Source organism: Coloeus monedula (assembly GCF_965178545.1).
Source record: "Coloeus monedula genome assembly, chromosome: 30".
Classification (NCBI taxonomy): domain Eukaryota; kingdom Metazoa; phylum Chordata; class Aves; order Passeriformes; family Corvidae; genus Coloeus; species Coloeus monedula.
In genome coordinates, this window is record NC_138810.1 from 3939465 (window position 1) to 3956608 (window position 17144).

The 17144-nt window shown below is 65.5% G+C and overlaps 3 protein-coding genes across 6 annotated transcripts; 2 read left to right on the plus strand and 1 right to left on the minus strand.

Moving 5' to 3' along the window:
- Nucleotides 1-609: 609 nt before the first annotated feature.
- SP7 (Sp7 transcription factor) lies at nt 610-3477 on the plus strand (the record flags this gene model as incomplete). Its single annotated transcript, XM_082298997.1, has 2 exons — nt 610-718; nt 2412-3477. The coding sequence occupies exon 2, from the start codon at nt 2488-2490 to the stop codon at nt 3475-3477; it is 990 nt and encodes a 329-aa protein (XP_082155123.1). The 5' UTR covers nt 610-718; nt 2412-2487.
- A 2567-nt stretch (nt 3478-6044) lies between these two features.
- AAAS (aladin WD repeat nucleoporin) lies at nt 6045-12871 on the plus strand. Of its 4 annotated transcripts, XM_082299224.1 has the most exons (17): nt 6045-6109; nt 6437-6572; nt 6882-7009; nt 7085-7140; nt 7263-7354; nt 7644-7690; nt 8077-8175; nt 8774-8917; nt 9035-9155; nt 9309-9433; nt 9622-9682; nt 10066-10156; nt 10544-10637; nt 10763-10830; nt 10936-11017; nt 11409-11493; nt 12249-12871. In XM_082299224.1, exons 2-17 carry the CDS (start codon nt 6450-6452, stop codon nt 12381-12383), a joined length of 1551 nt encoding a protein of 516 aa, XP_082155350.1. In that variant the 5' UTR covers nt 6045-6109; nt 6437-6449; the 3' UTR covers nt 12384-12871. The 4 variants fall into 4 exon arrangements, with proteins under 4 accessions (XP_082155350.1, XP_082155348.1, XP_082155351.1 ...); XM_082299222.1 differs by having other exon boundaries at nt 10763-11017; XM_082299223.1 differs by lacking the exon at nt 6045-6109 and adding an exon at nt 6122-6157 and having other exon boundaries at nt 10763-11017.
- A 758-nt stretch (nt 12872-13629) lies between these two features.
- Nucleotides 13630-16162, minus strand: MYG1 (MYG1 exonuclease). The gene is made up of 7 exons (XM_082299036.1): nt 15979-16162; nt 15529-15641; nt 15301-15460; nt 14998-15147; nt 14791-14913; nt 14388-14569; nt 13630-14310 (listed from the first exon to the last, which is right to left on the minus strand). The coding sequence occupies exons 1-7, from the start codon at nt 16132-16134 to the stop codon at nt 14130-14132; spliced, it is 1065 nt and encodes a 354-aa protein (XP_082155162.1). The 5' UTR covers nt 16135-16162; the 3' UTR covers nt 13630-14129.
- Between the last annotated feature and the right edge of the window lie 982 nt (nt 16163-17144).

A 17144-nucleotide genomic window follows, 5' to 3' on the forward strand; every position in this document is an offset into this window, starting at 1 on the left:
TTTTCCCTCCTTTCCCTTCCTTCCCTCTCCCCACTCTTCTCCTTTCCTTCTCCCCACACTGGTCCCCATCTCCCATCTCCCCTCCTTCCTCCAGCTCTCAGCCTCCTCATCTTCCTCCCTTCACAACTTTTTCTGTCTCCTTTCATTTTCCGTCCATTTCCTCATACATTTTTTCTTTATTCTTCCGTCTCATTTTTAATTTCCTTTTTACCTTTTCCTTTCCCTTTTCCTTTCCCCTTTTTTCCTTTTTTCCTCGTCTCTTTTCTTTCTCTCCTTTTCTCCCTAACTTCTTTTCCTCTTTTAATTCCTCGTGCTTTTCCTCTTTCTTCTTTCCCTTCTTTTCCCCTTTCCCTTCTTCCCCCCCCCCCCCCCGCCCTTTCTCTTCTTTTCCCCTCTCTCTTCTTTTCCTTCCTCTTTTCCTCTTCCCCTTCCCCTGCCCCCTTCCCGCGGTCCCCCCGAGCCCCCCCGGCGGGGGCGGTTCGGGGCCGGGCTCCCGCTCCCGGCCCCGGTCCCGGCCCGGCCCAGCCCCGCCGCAGCGGCACAGCGGGGCGGGCGGTGGCCACGGTGCTCCCTCCCTCCCTCTCCCTCCCTCTCCCTCCGTCCCTCCCTCCGCACCGAGCCCCGGCATCCCGGGACACCGGCATCCCGGGACACCGGCACCGCGACACCGCGGGCGGGAGCGGGACCCACCCCTGGCATCCCCGGACCCCAGAGCGCGGTAAGGACCCCCGGGACCAGCACCCTTCGGGACGAGGGACACTGCCCCGGGACAGGGACCCCAGGATAAAGGACTACGGGGTGGGGGGTTCCCTTCTGGGGATGGGGGGTCCCCCCTTGGGGACAGGGACCCCAGGATTTGGGACCCGCGGGGTGGGGGATATGCTCCAGGATGGGGGAGATCCCCGGAATATGGGACCCCCCAGGGACAGGGACCTACGCGGGCCCTGAGCATCCCCCGCAGTCCCTGTGCCGTTGTGTCCCCTGCCCCAGCAGGAGCTGCGCCCAGGGAGGGAACAGGGACGGGAGGACGGTGCCGAGTGCCACTGTCACCCTGAACTGTCCCTCTGGCTGGGGACAGCGCCACTGCACCGGAGGAGCCAGGCCCGGGTGTCCTCCGGTTCAGGGGACAGAGTGTGGCACTGGCAGGGTGGGGGAAACTGAGGCAAGGGCTGTGGGGACACTGGGGGCCAGAGACCGGGAACTGCGGACCAGGGACGGGGATTGGGACTGGGAACAAGGACTCGGTTTAGGGGACCAAGAAACTGTGGATTTAGGGGACCAGGGACTGGGGGATGAGGGGTCAGGGAATGGGGAACTGGAACTGGGGACCAAGGACTGGACACTGGTGATCAAGGGACAAGGGACTAGGAATTCAGGACCGGGAATTTGGGACCGGGGACCCCCAGTCCAGACCCCCGGCTGGACCCCTCCCACACCAGGAGGGGACACAGGAGGGGTCAGGATCCCTGACCCAGCAGGAGCCCCCGAGGGACTGTCACCCCCAGCAGTGGCCACTCGTGCAGCGAGCTCATGCCGTGCTCAGCCCGCAGCTCCCGGGGCTCCTTCCCTGCTCCTTAATTTCCCGGCGCAAGCGGAGCTGATTTATGGGAGTTTGACACTATTTTAAGCGTGCGCCTCCGTTTGCCGCTCGCCCTGGTTTTAATTACCTCGGCTCTCGCGGCAGGGCAGCGTTCCCGGGGCACAGGCCTGGCCCTTGTTATACTTGGAAAACCGGGAGCGCGCTTGTGGCCACGGCCGGGGCCGGCATAAAAATAGGCGCAAAAACCACGAAAAAAAAAAGAAAGGGGAGTGTCGGGGGGGACACCCTAAAAACAAACCAACCAAAAAAAAAAATCCCAACGTGGAAATGCCCCAAAGTGGGTGAAGAGATTAATAAAAAAAAATTAAAATTAAAGGAACGCTGGGGGTGATGGAGGCGAGGGACAACTTGTGACACCCCGGCCCAGCCGGCGCAGCTGAAAGCCATGACGGGCATAAAAGCAGAGGAAGTCGCCCGGGGAGGGGGGAGGCCACAGCATAATTCGATTAAAAGGCCATAAAGGCAGAAGGAGCCGAGATTGGGGGTGGGGGGAAGCCCTGCCACCAGCTCAACCCCACAGCAGCCCCCAGAGAAGCCCCTTGCGGGGGATGCTGGGCTGGGGGTGTGATGGGGTGGCCTCAGCTCTGTGGGGCGAAACTGAGGCAAAAGGGATGGGGAGTGTTGGGGGGTGGGTGGGTGGCACCGTGGGGCTGGGGGTGCTGCTGGGTGCCCCTACAAGGGGTGTCCAGCGGGGCTGACACCCCAATACAGCTGCCCTCAGTGCTGGGGGTTCCCTGGCACTGGGTGACCCCCAGGACCGGTCACCCCGTGGCACACGGTGCCCCTCATGCCCCGTCCCCCTTTTCCACAGGCTGCCGAGTGCCATGGCCGCAAGCCCCCGCTGACATCGCCCCACACCTCGGGGTGCCCCCGCCGCCGCCGCAGCCATGGGTGACTCCTATGCCGCCGCCTTCCCCAGCGCCCCGGGGCTGCTGTCGCCGTCCGCCAGTCCCCAGGCCTCCCCCGGCCCCTACGGCCCCGACTACGGCCCCTTCGGCCACCCATTCCCAGCCCCGTCCGGCGCCCAGGAGGTGCTGGGGGCCCCCGTGGTGGTGGCGGCCAAGGGCCATCCCCCGAGCGAGTGCCTGCCGGGGGTGTACCCCTCGCTGGAGATGCCGCACCCCTACGGCTCCTGGTACAAGGGCGGCATCGGCGGGGGGCTGCCGGGGGGCTCGGGGCCCGCGGCCCCGTCCTGGTGGGATGTGCACCCCAACGGGGGCTGGCTGGGGGGGCCGGCGGGCGCCGAGGGGCTGCAGGGCTCGCTGCAGGGCCAGCCCACCCTCAGCCCCCCTCTGCCCACCTACGGCTCCGATTTCGGCGCTCTGAACCCCCCTCCGTACACCAACACCCCCGCGGCGCCCCCCACCCCGAAACCCACGCCGGGCGAGACCCCGAAGGGTCCCCGCGGCGGCTCCTTGGGGGGACGCCCGGCGTGCGATTGTCCCAACTGCCAGGAGCTGGAGCGGCTCGGGGGCCCGGGCGGGTCGCGGCGGAAGCCGGTGCACAGCTGCCACATCCCGGGCTGCGGGAAGGTGTACGGCAAAGCCTCGCACCTGAAGGCGCACCTGCGCTGGCACACGGGGGAGCGACCCTTCGTGTGCAACTGGCTCTTCTGCGGGAAGCGCTTCACCCGCTCCGACGAGCTGGAGCGCCACGTCCGGACCCACACGCGCGAGAAGAAGTTCACCTGCCTGCTGTGCAGCAAGCGCTTCACCCGCAGCGACCACCTCAGCAAGCACCAGAAGACCCACGCCGACCCCGGTCCCCCCAAGCCGACCCCCGGCTCCGAGCAGCCCCCCGCGTCCCCCCGGCCGCCGCCCGCCTCGCCCGGCAAGGACGGCGGCAGTCCTGAAGCCGGGAGTTTGTTGGAGATTTGAGCCTTTCAAGTCTTCGTCTTCATCCTCCTCCTCCTCCACGCCGCTGGGGATATTTATTACGGGGTGCTGCCCCCCCCCCCCCCCCCCCCAATTCCCCAGCTCCTCGTTAGCCATTCTAATTTATGTCTTAAATTATGGGGGGGGCTCTCCAAGCGCTCTGGGGCTCACAGGGGGGTGTCAAGGTGATACCCCCCCTTTTCTGTCTTCCCCTCCACCCTCTCAAACCTTCTTGCCCCCCAAGCCTCGCCCCCCGCACTCAGGGACAGGGTTTGCCCCCCTCCCCCAGCCTGGTTCATCAGTGCTATTGTAACGTGTGTCCCCCCCCCCCCCTCTTTAGCTGCCTGCCCCTCCTGGAAAAAAAGCAATAAAAGGATTGAGAGTGGAGCTGGGCCCCCCTTCTGCAGCTGAGGCCGGGGGGCTTCATCACAGGGATGGGCTCAGCTTCCCCCTCCCTGCAGGGCTCCGAGGGAAACTGAGGCACAGAGGGAGGACGGACGTGGCCCTGCTCGGGGCTGCTGTGTCCCCCCTCTCTGGGGGTAGTGGGAGCTGAGCGGGGTTGGGGACAAGCTGTGCTGTCCCCTTGTCCTCAACCGCTAGGGCGCCGTATCCCCATGGTCCCCTGTCCCTCTCCCCTTTCCCAGGACCCCAGCCGTGTCCCCAGGACCCTGTAGGGACATGTCCTGTGGTCCCCACAGTCCCACATCTCCCTGTCCCCCATGTCCCCCCGGTCCCATACTGCTCTGTCCCCCATGTCCCCAACCTCAGGGACCCTCAGACCGCTTTTGGGGAGCCCGATGGGACTTGTCCCCCTGCCAGCCTCATCCTGCACATGTGTGTCCCCAACAGCTGCGTCCCCACTCCCAGGGACATCAGACACACATGTGCATGGGAACACGTGTGTGCATGGGAACATGTGTGTGCACAGCCCTGTGCCTCAGTTTCCCCCCGGCCACATCCCAGGGCCCACGTGGCAGCACTGGGCACGCAGCGGGGCCACGTGTCCCCGAGGACACCCCAATTTTGGGCGCTGTGGGCTGGCGGGGACCCCGCTCCGCTCCCCCCGAGCTCCCCCTCCCCATGCCCTGGGCTCCTGCCAGCCCTTTGATGTGCTCAGCCCTGGTTTGGGGCTTTTCCTGAAAAAAAAACCCCAAAAAGCCACGGAAAAAGGCAAAAGGAGGCGGAAACGAGCTCCGGTGCCAGCACGAAGCAGGGGGGCAGCTGCTGGCACCCATGGCCCCGGAGGGGACAGGGATGGCAGAAGGTTCCCGTGCCAGCCCCGCGTGAGTCACCGTGGCCACGACCTGGCTGGGACCTAGCTGTCCCCAGGAAAAGGGGGGGACACAGGGTGGGGAAACTGAGGCACGGAGGCATCAATGGAGTGGCCGGAGCTCAGTGCCACCACACAGAGCGTGGCAGAGCTGTCCCCAGGGTGGCTCCTGGGGGAATTTAGAGTAGCAGTGCCACCATTTCTCGTAGCCCCCAAGCCAGCCACACTCTCCCCGACACGAATTTGCCCGTTTTGGGGGTTTTTCCCCCCAAACAGCCAGCCGTGCTGCCGCTCGCCGTGGGTGGGCCGGTGCCAAGCAGGGCACCGAGCCACGTCCCCGAGCCAAACCCCGGCCCGGCGGCCACCGAGGGCTCGACCGCCCGGAGCCTCCCAAACCACAGAGCCCAGCCCCATCCAGCAACCCCCCCCAACCCCACCGGGGACCCCCCCCTCCGCCACCATCGGCTTTTTTCCTGTCTCGCTGCCCCACCAGGGCCGGGTTTGGGGCGGTCCGGGGGACGCCACGAGGCCACGCCAGCCCTGCGGTGCCTCTGATGTCGGCGCAGTCCCAAATCGTCGTCTCCTATCGAACCCCGCTCGCTCCGTAACGGGCGAGGAATGTGGGGCCCCCCGCCGCAGCTCCCCCCGCCGCCTTTATTTAATATCCTGAGAAAATTAAAATAACTCTTGCGGCCGCTAAGGAAAACACGGAGATAAACACCAGAAAAGCGGGAGCCCCTGGAGAGGGGCTGGGGGCGAGCCAAGGAGGGGGCACACGGCGGGAGCGGCACCCAGGGGACACGGGGAGAAGGGGCACGGGCACCCGCGAGAGGGGACACCGGGGGAGGCAACACTGCGGCCACGGCAGCGCAGGACACCGGGATGCCCCGGGAACCCGCGAGGGGGTGCAGGACCGGGGGTACCCGCAGGACAGCGGGGTGCGGGACACGGGGGGTGCCCGCAGGACCCGGGGGTGTCGCGGGGCTCCCGCTCCCGGTCCCGGAGCAGCCCCGCTCGGCCACCACGTGACCCGCCGGCCGCACGGGCCGCCGCCCCGCCCCTCCAGGGGAGAGGCCCCGCCTTTCTTAAAGGAGCAACGACAGCAAAGTGGCCCTCACTTTTATCAGTCCCCATTACAACCGGAGAGCCACTAAGGCACCGGAGGAGAGCATATTTTCAGGGCACGCTAAGATTCCCTCTCCCCCGCGGAGGAAAATCGCGGAGGGCGGCGCCTTCCCCTAGTGAGGGCCCCGCGCTTTTCCTCCGCGAGCCTCGGCCCTTTTAATTCCCCCCCCCCCCCCCACTCTCCCAAGGCCACGAGGGTGACGCGCGGCGGCGATTGGCGCGAACCGGGAGCGGGTCGGGGTGAGGGGAACCAAGATGGCGGCGCCGGGGGCTCAGGGCGGGGAGCGGGTGAGGGGGAGCCAGGGTCACCGGGGGGATACCGCGGGGCACCGGGGGCTGTGAGCGGGTGAGGGGGAGCCAGGGTCACCGGGGGGATACCGCGGGGCACCGGGGGCTGTGAGCGGGTGAGGGGGAGCCAGGGTCACCGGGGGGATACCGCGGGGCACCGGGGGCTGTGAGCGGGTGAGGGTCGGCGAGGCCAGCGGAGAGGCCGCCGGCCTGGAGCCGGCGCATCCCGAGGACACTGGAGATTTCAGCTGTCGTCCCCCACCGCGGTCTCGCCCCCAGGCTCGGCACCGTCATGTGCTCCTTGGGGCTGTTCCCGCCGCCGCCTCCCCCTGGGGATGTCACTCTGTACGAGTTCAACAACGCCCTGGTCTGCGGCCGCCTCAGCGAGCAGCTCCCGCTGGCCTTCCAGAGCCAGGTGAGACCCCCAGGGCCAGGCGAGCCCCTCCTTCCCATCCATCCCCTCCTCAGAGCCAGCTGAGATCCCCAAGCCAGGGAAGTCCCCTTGCTACCAGAGCCGTGCCAGCCTTGGGGGTGCCACATTTGTCCCCCGCAGCTGTGTCTGGAGCTCGGTCCCCTCTGCCGGGGTCTCTCCTCCTCCAGGCACCCTCAGGCTGTTACTTCGCCCCTCCTTGTGCCCCTTCTTTCCTCCCATCGCCGTTTGCCCCTTGCCCTGGGGCAGGGGTCCCTTTGTCCCTGGGGCTCAGGGGTGCTGTGGGTGCTGCAGGTGCCTGACCTGCCCGTGCTGAGCCTGCCCAAGGAGCCCCTCAAGGCTCACGGCCGCCTGGAGCCCAGCGCCCGCCCGCCATTCATCCACCACCGCGAGTCCCTCTGGAAGCGCTGCCTCAGCGCCTGGTGAGTCCCCCGCTGTCCCCAGATCTGCCCCCAAAACGGGCAGGGGGACAGGAGGTGATCACGCTCTCACCACAGGCGCGATGCCGGGCTCTGTGGGCTGCTCAGGGAGCTCGCCAGTGCCGAGGAGGAGGGTGAGTGTGGGCTGCCTGGAGATCTCCCAGGTCTTGCTGGGGTGCTTTGGCTGTGCTATGCTGTCCCTGCCCGTGTCGCCTGTAGTGCTGGCAGGGACTCTGAGGGTCCTTTGTCCCCCCAGGGCTGCAGTGGCTGCGGACGGGCTCGAGCCACGCGCTGGCCGTGTGCCGCTGGCTGTCCTCGCTGCACGGATCCCTGTTCCCACACCTCTCCGTGAGTCCTTCCAGCCTGATGCCTGCTGCTGGGGGAGGCAGGGGCAAGGGGAGCAGCGTTTTGGGGTGGATGGTGGTCCCTTCCCCACTGAAAACCCTCCCACGATGCTCCTCCTGGTGATGCCCAGCTCCAGATGCTACTCCTTCCTCCACCGGTGGAAAATGGACACTGGGAAGGTGTTTGAGCAGCAAAGTGCTCCAAGAGGGGCCCAAATCCAGGTGGGGGGAGAGGGAAAAAGGGCTGGACACTGGGGATGCTTGCTGCCAGCTCAGTGTTGTCTCCCCTGCAGCTGACCAGTGAGGACATGATCGCAGCCTTCTCCCAGGCCGTGGACTGGTGAGTCCTGGGTGTCCAAAAATCACCGTGCTAGGGTCTGAGACCCCCCCCTGGGGATGGGGGTACAAGGACAGGATGGCCCCATTTGGGTGGGCTCAGCCATTAAAGGCAAATACTTCCCCACTGGCTCTGGCTGCCCTGGTTTGTGTGCCCTGGTCAGAGAGAGATCAGATCCTGGAAAATTCCTTCCAATTCCAGCCCCAGGCTGTGGTCACTATCCCCTCAGCAGAGCCCTGTAAAGAATTCCCAGAAGTGGGGAATTTCTCAAAGAAAATGGTCCTGTCGAGCAGCAAAAAAGAAGTTTTATTTCTCTGGGGACTCTGAGAAGGGTCTTTGCCAGCCCAGGGGGTGCTGGGGGGTCTCACCCTGCCCTGTCCCCCCTCCAGGGCCGGCTGCACCGTCCGGGCCTTCGCCTGGCACCCCCACACCAACAAGTTCGCTGTAGCTCTTCTGGACGATTCCATCCGTGTCTACAACTCCAACAGGTGGGGTTTTGTCCCGGGGTTTGGGTAGCCCGGGGTGGGCACTGCCGTGGTCCTGCTGCCCGTGGCCTCCTGGCACACCTGGGCTCCCGTCCAGCCCTCCCTGCTCCTTCCCCGCTCTCCCCCAAGCATGAAGAGCTTTGCCTTTCCTTTCCCTGCCTACTCTGTAGCTCTGGGGACATCCTGGGGGTCACCCAGCCTTGGGGGTGGTGACAGAGCTGGGGGGACACGGGCTGAGTGTCCTCTCTCCCCCAGGTCTCCCTGCTCCCCCAGGGAATGCCAGTCCCTGCTCAGGAGAAGACTCTGCCGGCTGCTCCTGCAGCCCCCCCAGGTGTCCCCAAGCTGGGATTTCCGGCCAGCCCGGGCCCTGTCCGGGCTGGGGACAGCTCGGCTCAGTCACACCAGGTGTGCCCTGGCTCGCTCCGGTGTCACCTGGCTGGGAATTCCTGTCCCCTCCTTGAGAAGTAGGGCACAGCAGGGCACCCTCCTCCTCACCCTGCTGTCCCCCCTCACTGTGGTCAGAGCTGGCAGGGGACACTGTGGCTGCACCAGGGCTGTCACCCCCACATGTCCCTCTGTGCCACCTGTCCCCTCTCGGCAGTGCCACCGTGCCCTCGCTGAAGCACCGCCTGCAGAGGAATGTGGCCGCCATGGCCTGGAAGCCGCTCTGTGCCTCCATCCTGGCTGTGGCCTGCCAGAGCTGCGTCCTCGTGTGGCACCTGGACCCCACCTCCCTCTCCACAAGGTGACAGCCCCCCACCACCCCTTCCTGGCTGTTGTCACCTCGCCAGGTGGCTTTGGGACACCACCACCCATCCTGCCAGCAAATCCCAAATCCTGGTGGCTTCTCCCTCTTTTCCAGACCCTCCTCTGGCTGTGCCCAGGTGCTGTCCTACCCCGGGCACAGCCCTGTCACCAGCCTGGCCTGGGCGCCCAGCGGGGAGCGGCTGCTCTCGGCATCACCGGTGGACACGGCCATGCTGGTAAGGGCTCTCCTGGGGACACCAAGGGACACTCGGGCTGGACGTCAGTGGTGTTCCCCAGAGGCAGCTCTGGGATTTCACCTGGACCTGAAATCATCACACTGTGTTCCCTAATCCCTGTGTCACCACTGTCCTCCTTGTTCCCTCTTCCAGGTGTGGGATGTGTCCACCGAGAGCTGTGTCCAGCTGCAGTGGTTTGGGGGTGGTGGTGTCACCTACTTGGCCTGGTCCCCCGATGGCAGCAAGGTGCTGGCAGCCACCCCCTCAGCTGTGTTCCGGTGAGCTTCTCATCCTCACTCCAAAAAATCTGGATCGGGATCCCAAATCTCCTCCCTGCTCCCGTTCCTGTTGTGGGGACAGAGCGGGGAGTTGGGTGGGTGATGGGGTTGGACATCGTGGATTCCCAGAGCAGCAGGATTGGAGCAAGTTCCCAGGAATTCTGCTCCCTAAATCCCGTCTCCTGCAGGGTGTGGGAGGCCCAGATGTGGACGTGTGAGCGCTGGCCCACGATCAGGGGACGCTGCCAGGTAGGATGGGATGTTCCCCACCCAGGGAATCGTTTAGGCTGGAAAAGCCCTCTGGGACCACCCAGTCCAACCCCTGGCCCTGCCAAGGCCTCCACTGACCTGTGTCCCCAAGTGCCACATCCTCGTGGCTTTTAAATCCCTCCAGGAGCGGGGACTCCACTTCAGCCCAAGGAAATTGTGGAAATTTTCCCTAATTATGTGGAAATCTTCCCAATATCCAACCTGAACCTCACTGTGCAGAGCAGATGTCACCTCCTGGGGACACCTTGGGGTCTTTATTAAAATCCTCCATTCCCAGCTGGTTCCAGGAGATGGCATGGCAGCTGTGCCCTCCCTGGGCTGGCTGTGGGGGCTGGGCTGACAGGGGTGACACTGTCCCACAGACTGGGTGCTGGAGCCCCGATGGCAGCCGGCTGCTCTTCACTGTGCTGGGCGAGTCCGTCATCTACTCCTTGTCCTTCTCCGAGTACCGGGGTGAGTTTGTCCACCTGGAGCTTCCCAAGGGCTGGGAGGGGGTTCCCAAATGACCCCACAGCTCTGGGGTGAGGAGTTGGGACAGTGGCAGAGAGCTGGGACACGGTGGGGGTGTTTTGGGGGTCTCCAAGCATGGGATCTGGAATTCAGGTTTTTTTACTCCTCATGTTGCTCCTCACTCTCAGTCACAGTTGTGGGGTCTTGAAGGGATTTCAGGGAGACTCCACTGGGTCCAGGGCCAGCTTGGGGGTCTCGGTGCTTGCTGTCCCTTGTCCTCCATCCCAGCCACTCCTGGGACACCAGCACAGCTGCTCTGAGGAATGGATAAATTAACGACAACCTGGGAAATCCAGTGGGATTTATGGAGTGTGGATTTATCCCTTTCAGGGGAGATGCAGGGCCAAGTGGGAGGCTCCAAAACGGCCTCAATCGTGGCAGACCTGTCCGAGACCACCTTCGAGACCCTCTACGGGGAGGAGAGGTGGGTCTGGCTGGGGCACCCGGGGGGCACAGGGGGGTCCCTGCACCTCCTGGCAGCTGCCCCTTGCTGCTGGGGACACCCTGGGGGTCTCTGCCCCCTGATTTTGGGGACATGTGCTGTTCCAGGATTGGAGGAGAGGTCCATTCCATGGTGTGGGACCCCACTGGGGAGAGGCTGGCAGTGATCATCAGAGGTCAGTCCTGCCCCATTCCCGGGTTGTGCCTGGGAATCCTGCTGCCAGCAGGGAAAAGGGACACAGGAACAAGGGAGAGCCTCCCTGCTGCTGTCCCCCCCACAGGACACCCCGAGGGTCCAGGCAGCCAGACGGCCATCGCCGTGTTCCGCACCCGCAACAGCCCCGTCTTCGAGCTCCTGCCCTGGTGCGCTGGGTGGGGCTCGGGGTGGGTTTGGGTTCATTGCAGGGGGTTTTGGGCGGGTTTTGGTTCAGTGCAGGGGGGGTTGGGTTCATTGCGATGTATTTGGGGTGGGTTTGGGGCTCACTGCAGCAGATCTGGGATAGGTTTGGGTTCACTGAATCCCAGTAACCCCCAGGATGTGATGGGGAGCAGCTCTTCCGCCTTGCTCCTCCTTCAGTCCCAGTCACTGCTTCACCCCCAAATGTGCTTTGGCCACACTGTCCCCTCCCCGCCTCACCCCCTTGGCTTTGGGTTCTCCTTTCCCAGTGCATCCTATTAGATCCCAAACATCCCCAGTTCCCTGGGAATGTGGTGTTTTCCCATCCATAACCCCGGCTGTTCCCTCACCCCACAGCGGCTTCGTGCGGGGCGAGCGCGGTGCCCGGCCCCAACTCATCTCCTTCCACCCCTGCTTCCCTCGGGGCGCCCTCCTGACTGTGGTGAGTCCCTCCCAGTCCCGGGGGACACTGGTGGCACTGGGAAGGGGCTGGGATCGGGGTGAGCCATGGGAGGGTTCCAAGGATTGGGTCCCGACTTTGGGAACAACAACCCCCTGCAGCACCCCAGGGTGGGGACAGAGGGGCTGAACAGTGGCCAGGCAGAAAGGGACCTGGAGGGACTGAGGGACAGCAGCTGGACATGAGCCAGGAGTGCCCAGGTGGCCAAGAAGTCCAGTAGGATCCTGGCCTGGCTTAGGGATGGTGTGGTCAGTAGGACAGGAGATTGTTTCTCTCCCTCACCACACCTCGAGTGCTGTGTCCAGGTCTGGATCCCCCAATTTAGGAAGGATTTTGGGATCTAGGGCATGTCCAGGGAAAGGAACAGAACTGGGGAAGGGTCTGGAGCTCAGGGGGGCTGAGGGAGCTGGGGAAGGGGCTCAGCCTGGGGAAAAGGAGCCTCAGGAGCTCCCTGACAGGAGGGAGCAGCCTGGGGAGGTCTCTGCTCCCAGTAGCAGGACAAGGGGACACAGCCAGGGGAGGTTTGGGGCGGGTTTATAGGAAGAATTTCTTCCCAGAAAGGGGGACTGGACATTGCAATGGGCTGGCAGGGGAGTCCCCATCGCTGGGGGCATTAAAGCAGAGCCTGGACGTGGCAGCACTTGGTGACAAGGCCTGGGTGACTCGATCCCAAAGGATTTTTCCCATTTCTGTGCTGTTTGGACACTCACCCCTGCCCTGCCCTCTCTCCCCTGCAGTGCTGGTCCTCGGGGAGGATCTCCCACATCCCCTTTTTCTTCGTCAGCGCCCTGGAGCCCCATGGCAGCCCCCGCCGCAGCCCCGTGCCCGTGGTGGGCAGTGTGAGGGAGCAGCCACTCTTCTCTGAGCTCTGACCCCGGCCTGGGGCCTCCTCTCCCTCCAGGAGCCCCCACATCTGCTCGGGGTCTCATGGTGCTGCTCCTGCCCTGATTAAAGGTGAATTTTCCCTCTGTCTCCTCTCCTCGCCCCAATGGGGCTGGAAGATTTTTGGGGGTGAATTCAGGAAGTCCTGTGGGTCTGGGGGGGCTCCAGAGTTGGTTTTTGGGGTCACAAACAGGTCAGAGTGAACTCGCAGAACCTATTGGTGTGATCCCAACTGCAGCCCATGGGCCAGGGCTACTCTTTTGGGGTCAAAGAGCCCTGTTTTGGGGAATGGTGTTGGCTGAAGGGGTTGGGGGGGTTTTTGGCCACACATCCAATTCCCACGCTTTGCCCTGAGGCTGGACAAAAGCAAACTAAAACTCCCCAAAGTGAACCAAACCCTCTGTGGGTCCCCAAACCCCCAGCCCTGGGGGCCCCGGGGTGCTTGTGCTGCCCCACGTGAGCCCCCCCCAGCCCCGCAGGGTGGGGGCAGCAGCCGGTCCCCCCCGAGAGAGGATTAATGGGAATGCTGGGGTGGCAGCACATAAATCCTGGGATTACACACCCTTAATCCCAGGATTACGCTGTTCTGGCAGGGAGGATGGGCAATGTGTGGGGTCGCTGCTCCCCCCCACCCCAACAGCCCCAGGACCCCCAAAATCCTCCCCTGAGCAAGGGGGAGACCCTCCCCTCCCCCAGCAGCGTCTAGCCCCTCCCTGGGGCCGGGCAGGATCCCGGAGTGACCCTGGGGAAATCCAGGGGGGTCCAGGGTGACTCAGGGGGATCCAGGGACGATCCAGGGGTCCCGCGGGTTCCAAACCCACCGCAGCTGCTGGGGCATGCCTGGGGGGCTTCACCCCTCGGGCCGGCCCGGTTGGCTCCCGGTGCCACCTCCGGGGCCGCTGCTGAGCGGCTCCTCCTCCTCCTCCTCGTGTCGCCGTTCCCCGGGGCGGGGCAGTGCCCGCAGGTACCGCAGGTGCAGCCGCGTCTCCTCCCGGCTCCGCCGCACGAAGCGGCGCACGCAGAGAAGAAGAGCCCCCAGCCACCCCCCCACGGCCACCAGCACGGCCACGTCGGGGGCCCGCGCGGTCCCCACGCCCCTCCCCAGCGTCTCGTTGCGGCCGCCGGGGGGGGCCGGCGCCGGCAGAGCCTCCCCGGGGCACCGGGAACCCCCCCGGAGGTGCTGGGGCAGCCCCAGCAGCAGCAGGAGCAGCCCGGCCGCCCGCATGGCCCCGGGAATAACGGGAGTGGGAGGGGACGCGCCGTGACCCTCCCTCGGTGCTGGTGACAAGAGGGATCATGGTGGTGGCAGCGGGGAGGTGGCACTGCTGCTGTCCCCGTGCTGCGGGGGGGGGGGGGGGTCGCGGCTGTCCCTGACTCACAGCAACCCCTCAGTGTCACATGCAGACCCCCCCGGGACCCCCCTGAATCCCCCCAACAGCGAATCCACTGGGCACGCACTGGATTTTACTGGTGCTGGCAGCGCCTCGGCGCAGGGATGTGACAGAACGGGGAGAAACTCCCGAGAAACAGAGCCAAAAAGTCTCTGGCTGGGCTGGCACCTGCTCAGCACGGGCAGTGGGGGCTCTGAGACCCCCGGGAGGGGCTGCTCCCCCCCACCAGCACAGCAGATCCCTCGGACAGTCCGGGATCCAAGTGGGAATGGTCCCTGCAGCATCCCTGGGACCCCATACTGGGCCAGGAGGTCCCTTTCGGGGTGACCCCACTGGGGAGGGGGCTCATGTGCTCTCTGTGCCCCCCCCAAGCTCCAGTGCCCTCCGGGCCATCTCCAAGGCCCCCTCCCGGGTGCAGTTCCCCCCGATGAAGCCACTGGCATGGACAAAGACGCAGCCGGGAATTCCGGCCAGCTCGGACAGCGCCTTGTCCCGGAGTCCCCGCCAGGCCTCGGGCAAGGGGAGCCTGTGGGGGAACAGGGCGGGTTGAGAGTGACCCCAGCCCCACGGGGGGCAGTGGCAGGGTCAGGGGAGGAGTCTCACCGGCTCTGGAAGCTGTGGGGGGCTGTGGGGACACTCTGCACCCGCCACTGCCCGCCCCGGTCAAGGAACAGCACGAGCTGGAGTGGCCTGGGCAGCGCCAGCTCCCGCTCCAGCTGGAAGAGGTGCTCCTTCCAGGGACAGCCACCCTGGGACAGCTCCAGGATCTGCCCGCTGGCGTCCACCTGTGGGGGGGGACACGCTGGGGACATGGGGGGTGACTCCCAAAACCACCCTGGACTCGGTGTCCCCAAAAGCTCAGAGTCCCCTCCTGTGGGGACACAGGGGCCACGCAGGGTATGGGGTGCAAAGGCCCCCCGGGAGGTTTCCACCGCGGGGATTTGGCCTCCCCACACCCCAATTTCCCCCAAAATTCCAGACTCCCCCCGGACTGGCTCAGCATTACCTCAAAGCGGCGACAGATGGCCTCTTCCACCAGTGCCCGTGCAGGCAGCCAGGCCTGGTGGTAGAAGTCCAGCCGCTCCAGGAACTCACTGCCCACCAGCTCCATGGCTCGCCTGAACCCTGCCTGGGGACACTGGGGGTCAGCGCTGTCCCTGAGTGGGGTGTTCCCAAGCTGGGTGTCCCCAGGGGCCGCAGGGGCTGTACCCACCTCGGTGTCCTGGTCGGGGTCATTCCAGCGGGGGTTCAGGTGCCCCACGCGCACGCTCAGGGTGGTGCTCAGGGCGTAGCGCGGCTCCCCCGCTGCCGGCGCGATCCCGTTGTCTATGGCATCAATCTCCTCCACGAAGTTCTCGTATAGCTGGGGACAACAGTGACAGTGAGGGGACAGCAGAGCTCAGCCTGGCTGAAAGCCCAACTGCTCCAGCATCTACCACAAACTGTCCCCTTTCCCCACCGAGGACAAGCTCTGGGCAGAGCTGTGACCCTGGCAGGGTGACAGACCCGCTGTCACCTTGTCATAGAGCGCCGTGACCACGGGCCCGTCCTCGGGCTGCCCCAGGAGCCCCGCGAGGATCTGCGACCCGAAGTGACAATAGACGAGCCCGGCGCTGCTCAGCTTCGTGCTCCAGGGCTTGTCCGGCCGCAGGCTCCGCATGGACTCTGTGAAGGACCTGCGGGGGTCACGCCGTCACCCCAGGGACCCCCAGGGACGCCGCTGTCCTCGGGGGGGGGGGCTCACCTCTGATGGTGGTCATAGCGGTGCCGCCCCGGGTCGTACTCGCCCCCCACGTCCACCACCACGTCACAGCGGGCCAGGAGCTGCGGGTCCCGCGTCCGCACGATCTCCGCGTCCTGCGGGGGACAGCGGGGTGAAGGTCCCCAGAGCCACCGGGGACCCGCCGGGAGCGGCTCCTGGTGACGAGGGACCCCGAGGAGGGGGTGGGGAAGATAAGGGTGACCCCCCCCAGGTGGGACCCCGAGAGGGGACTGAGGACAGAACAGTGACCCCGAGATGGGACCGGGGACAGAAGGGCGGCCGCTGGGTGGGCTCGAGTGTCCCCAGATGGCTCCGGGGTCTCAAAGGTGGCCCCATGTGGGACAGTGCCCCTGTCCCGTCCATGCCCCAGGCGGGATCCCGAGCCGGGCGCACTCCCGGTGCCGCCGCACGCGGGGCGCGGCGGAGCCGTACCCGGTAGCGGGGCAGGAGGCGCAGCAGGAAGCACGCCAGCGCCTCGTCGCAGTGGAAGGTGCCGTCGTGGGTGCCGATGCGGGCGGCGGGCTCGGGGTGCGGCCGCTTGTGCCCGGTCCCTGTCCCGGTTCCTGTCCCGGTCCCGGTAGCGGCCATGGCCACGAGCCGGGCGGCGCGCGCCGCACTGCGCATGGCGGCGGGGAGGCCACGCCCCCACGGGGCCACGCCCACGTCAGCCCACGCCCTTCCCGCCAAGTTCTTCCCGCGCTTGCCCGGATTCGGCCCCGCCCCCCGCGGTTGGGTGTGGCGAACGCCCCCTGGCGGCCGGGACCGGGACAGCGGGACGGGGACACGGACACACGGACACACGGACACACGGACACACGGACACACGGACACACGGACACACGGACACACGGACACACGGACACCTCCCCCCACCTCTGGGACAGACACACACGGGCTTGCACAGCCCCCCTGGGGCGCGATGGATGGACAGAGACACAGGGATGGGCACACGGATGGACGGACACATGAGTCTGCGGCTGAGTTGATTTGCCCAAGCAGGAGTTTATTAGCCAGAGCCAGGGACCTTCTGGACACTGATGATGGCCCGGGGGGTCTGTGACGGTTCTTCCCGGGGGTCCGGAGCCCCCCAGCTCTCAACTCCCCCTTCCCAGGGTTTTCTCCGGGTGGGGACAGGGGCCTGGAGCTGCCTCCAGAACACGGCAGGAGGAGGAAGCCAAGCTGGAATTGGGGTCCCTGCCCCAGCCCAGGGGTCATCACCCCATCCCTCAGAGGGGTCCAGCTCCAAAGTGGGGGTGCCTCCTGGAGATCCCCCTGCTCCCCAGGGAATGCAAACAAAGTTTGTCCTGCTCTTCCCTTTGAGGTTCGAGGACAAAATTTCCCCTTTTGGGGCTTTCTCGGCTGCCTCTGGCTCATCCCAGTCCAGCAGCAGCAGCACCCGGGACGTGTTGGAGCTGTGGGGACACTGTCCGTGGCAGCTCCTGGCTGGGATTTGGGGTGTCCAAGCCCATGGGCCCTGTGGCGATTCAGGGGGAGCAGAACACGGCACCCACAGCAGCGCCCTGAGTTCATCTCGTGCTGCTTCCCCTTCCCAGCGTTCGAAGAAAGAAGGGATTTGAGGCAGCCTGGCCCCAAACCAT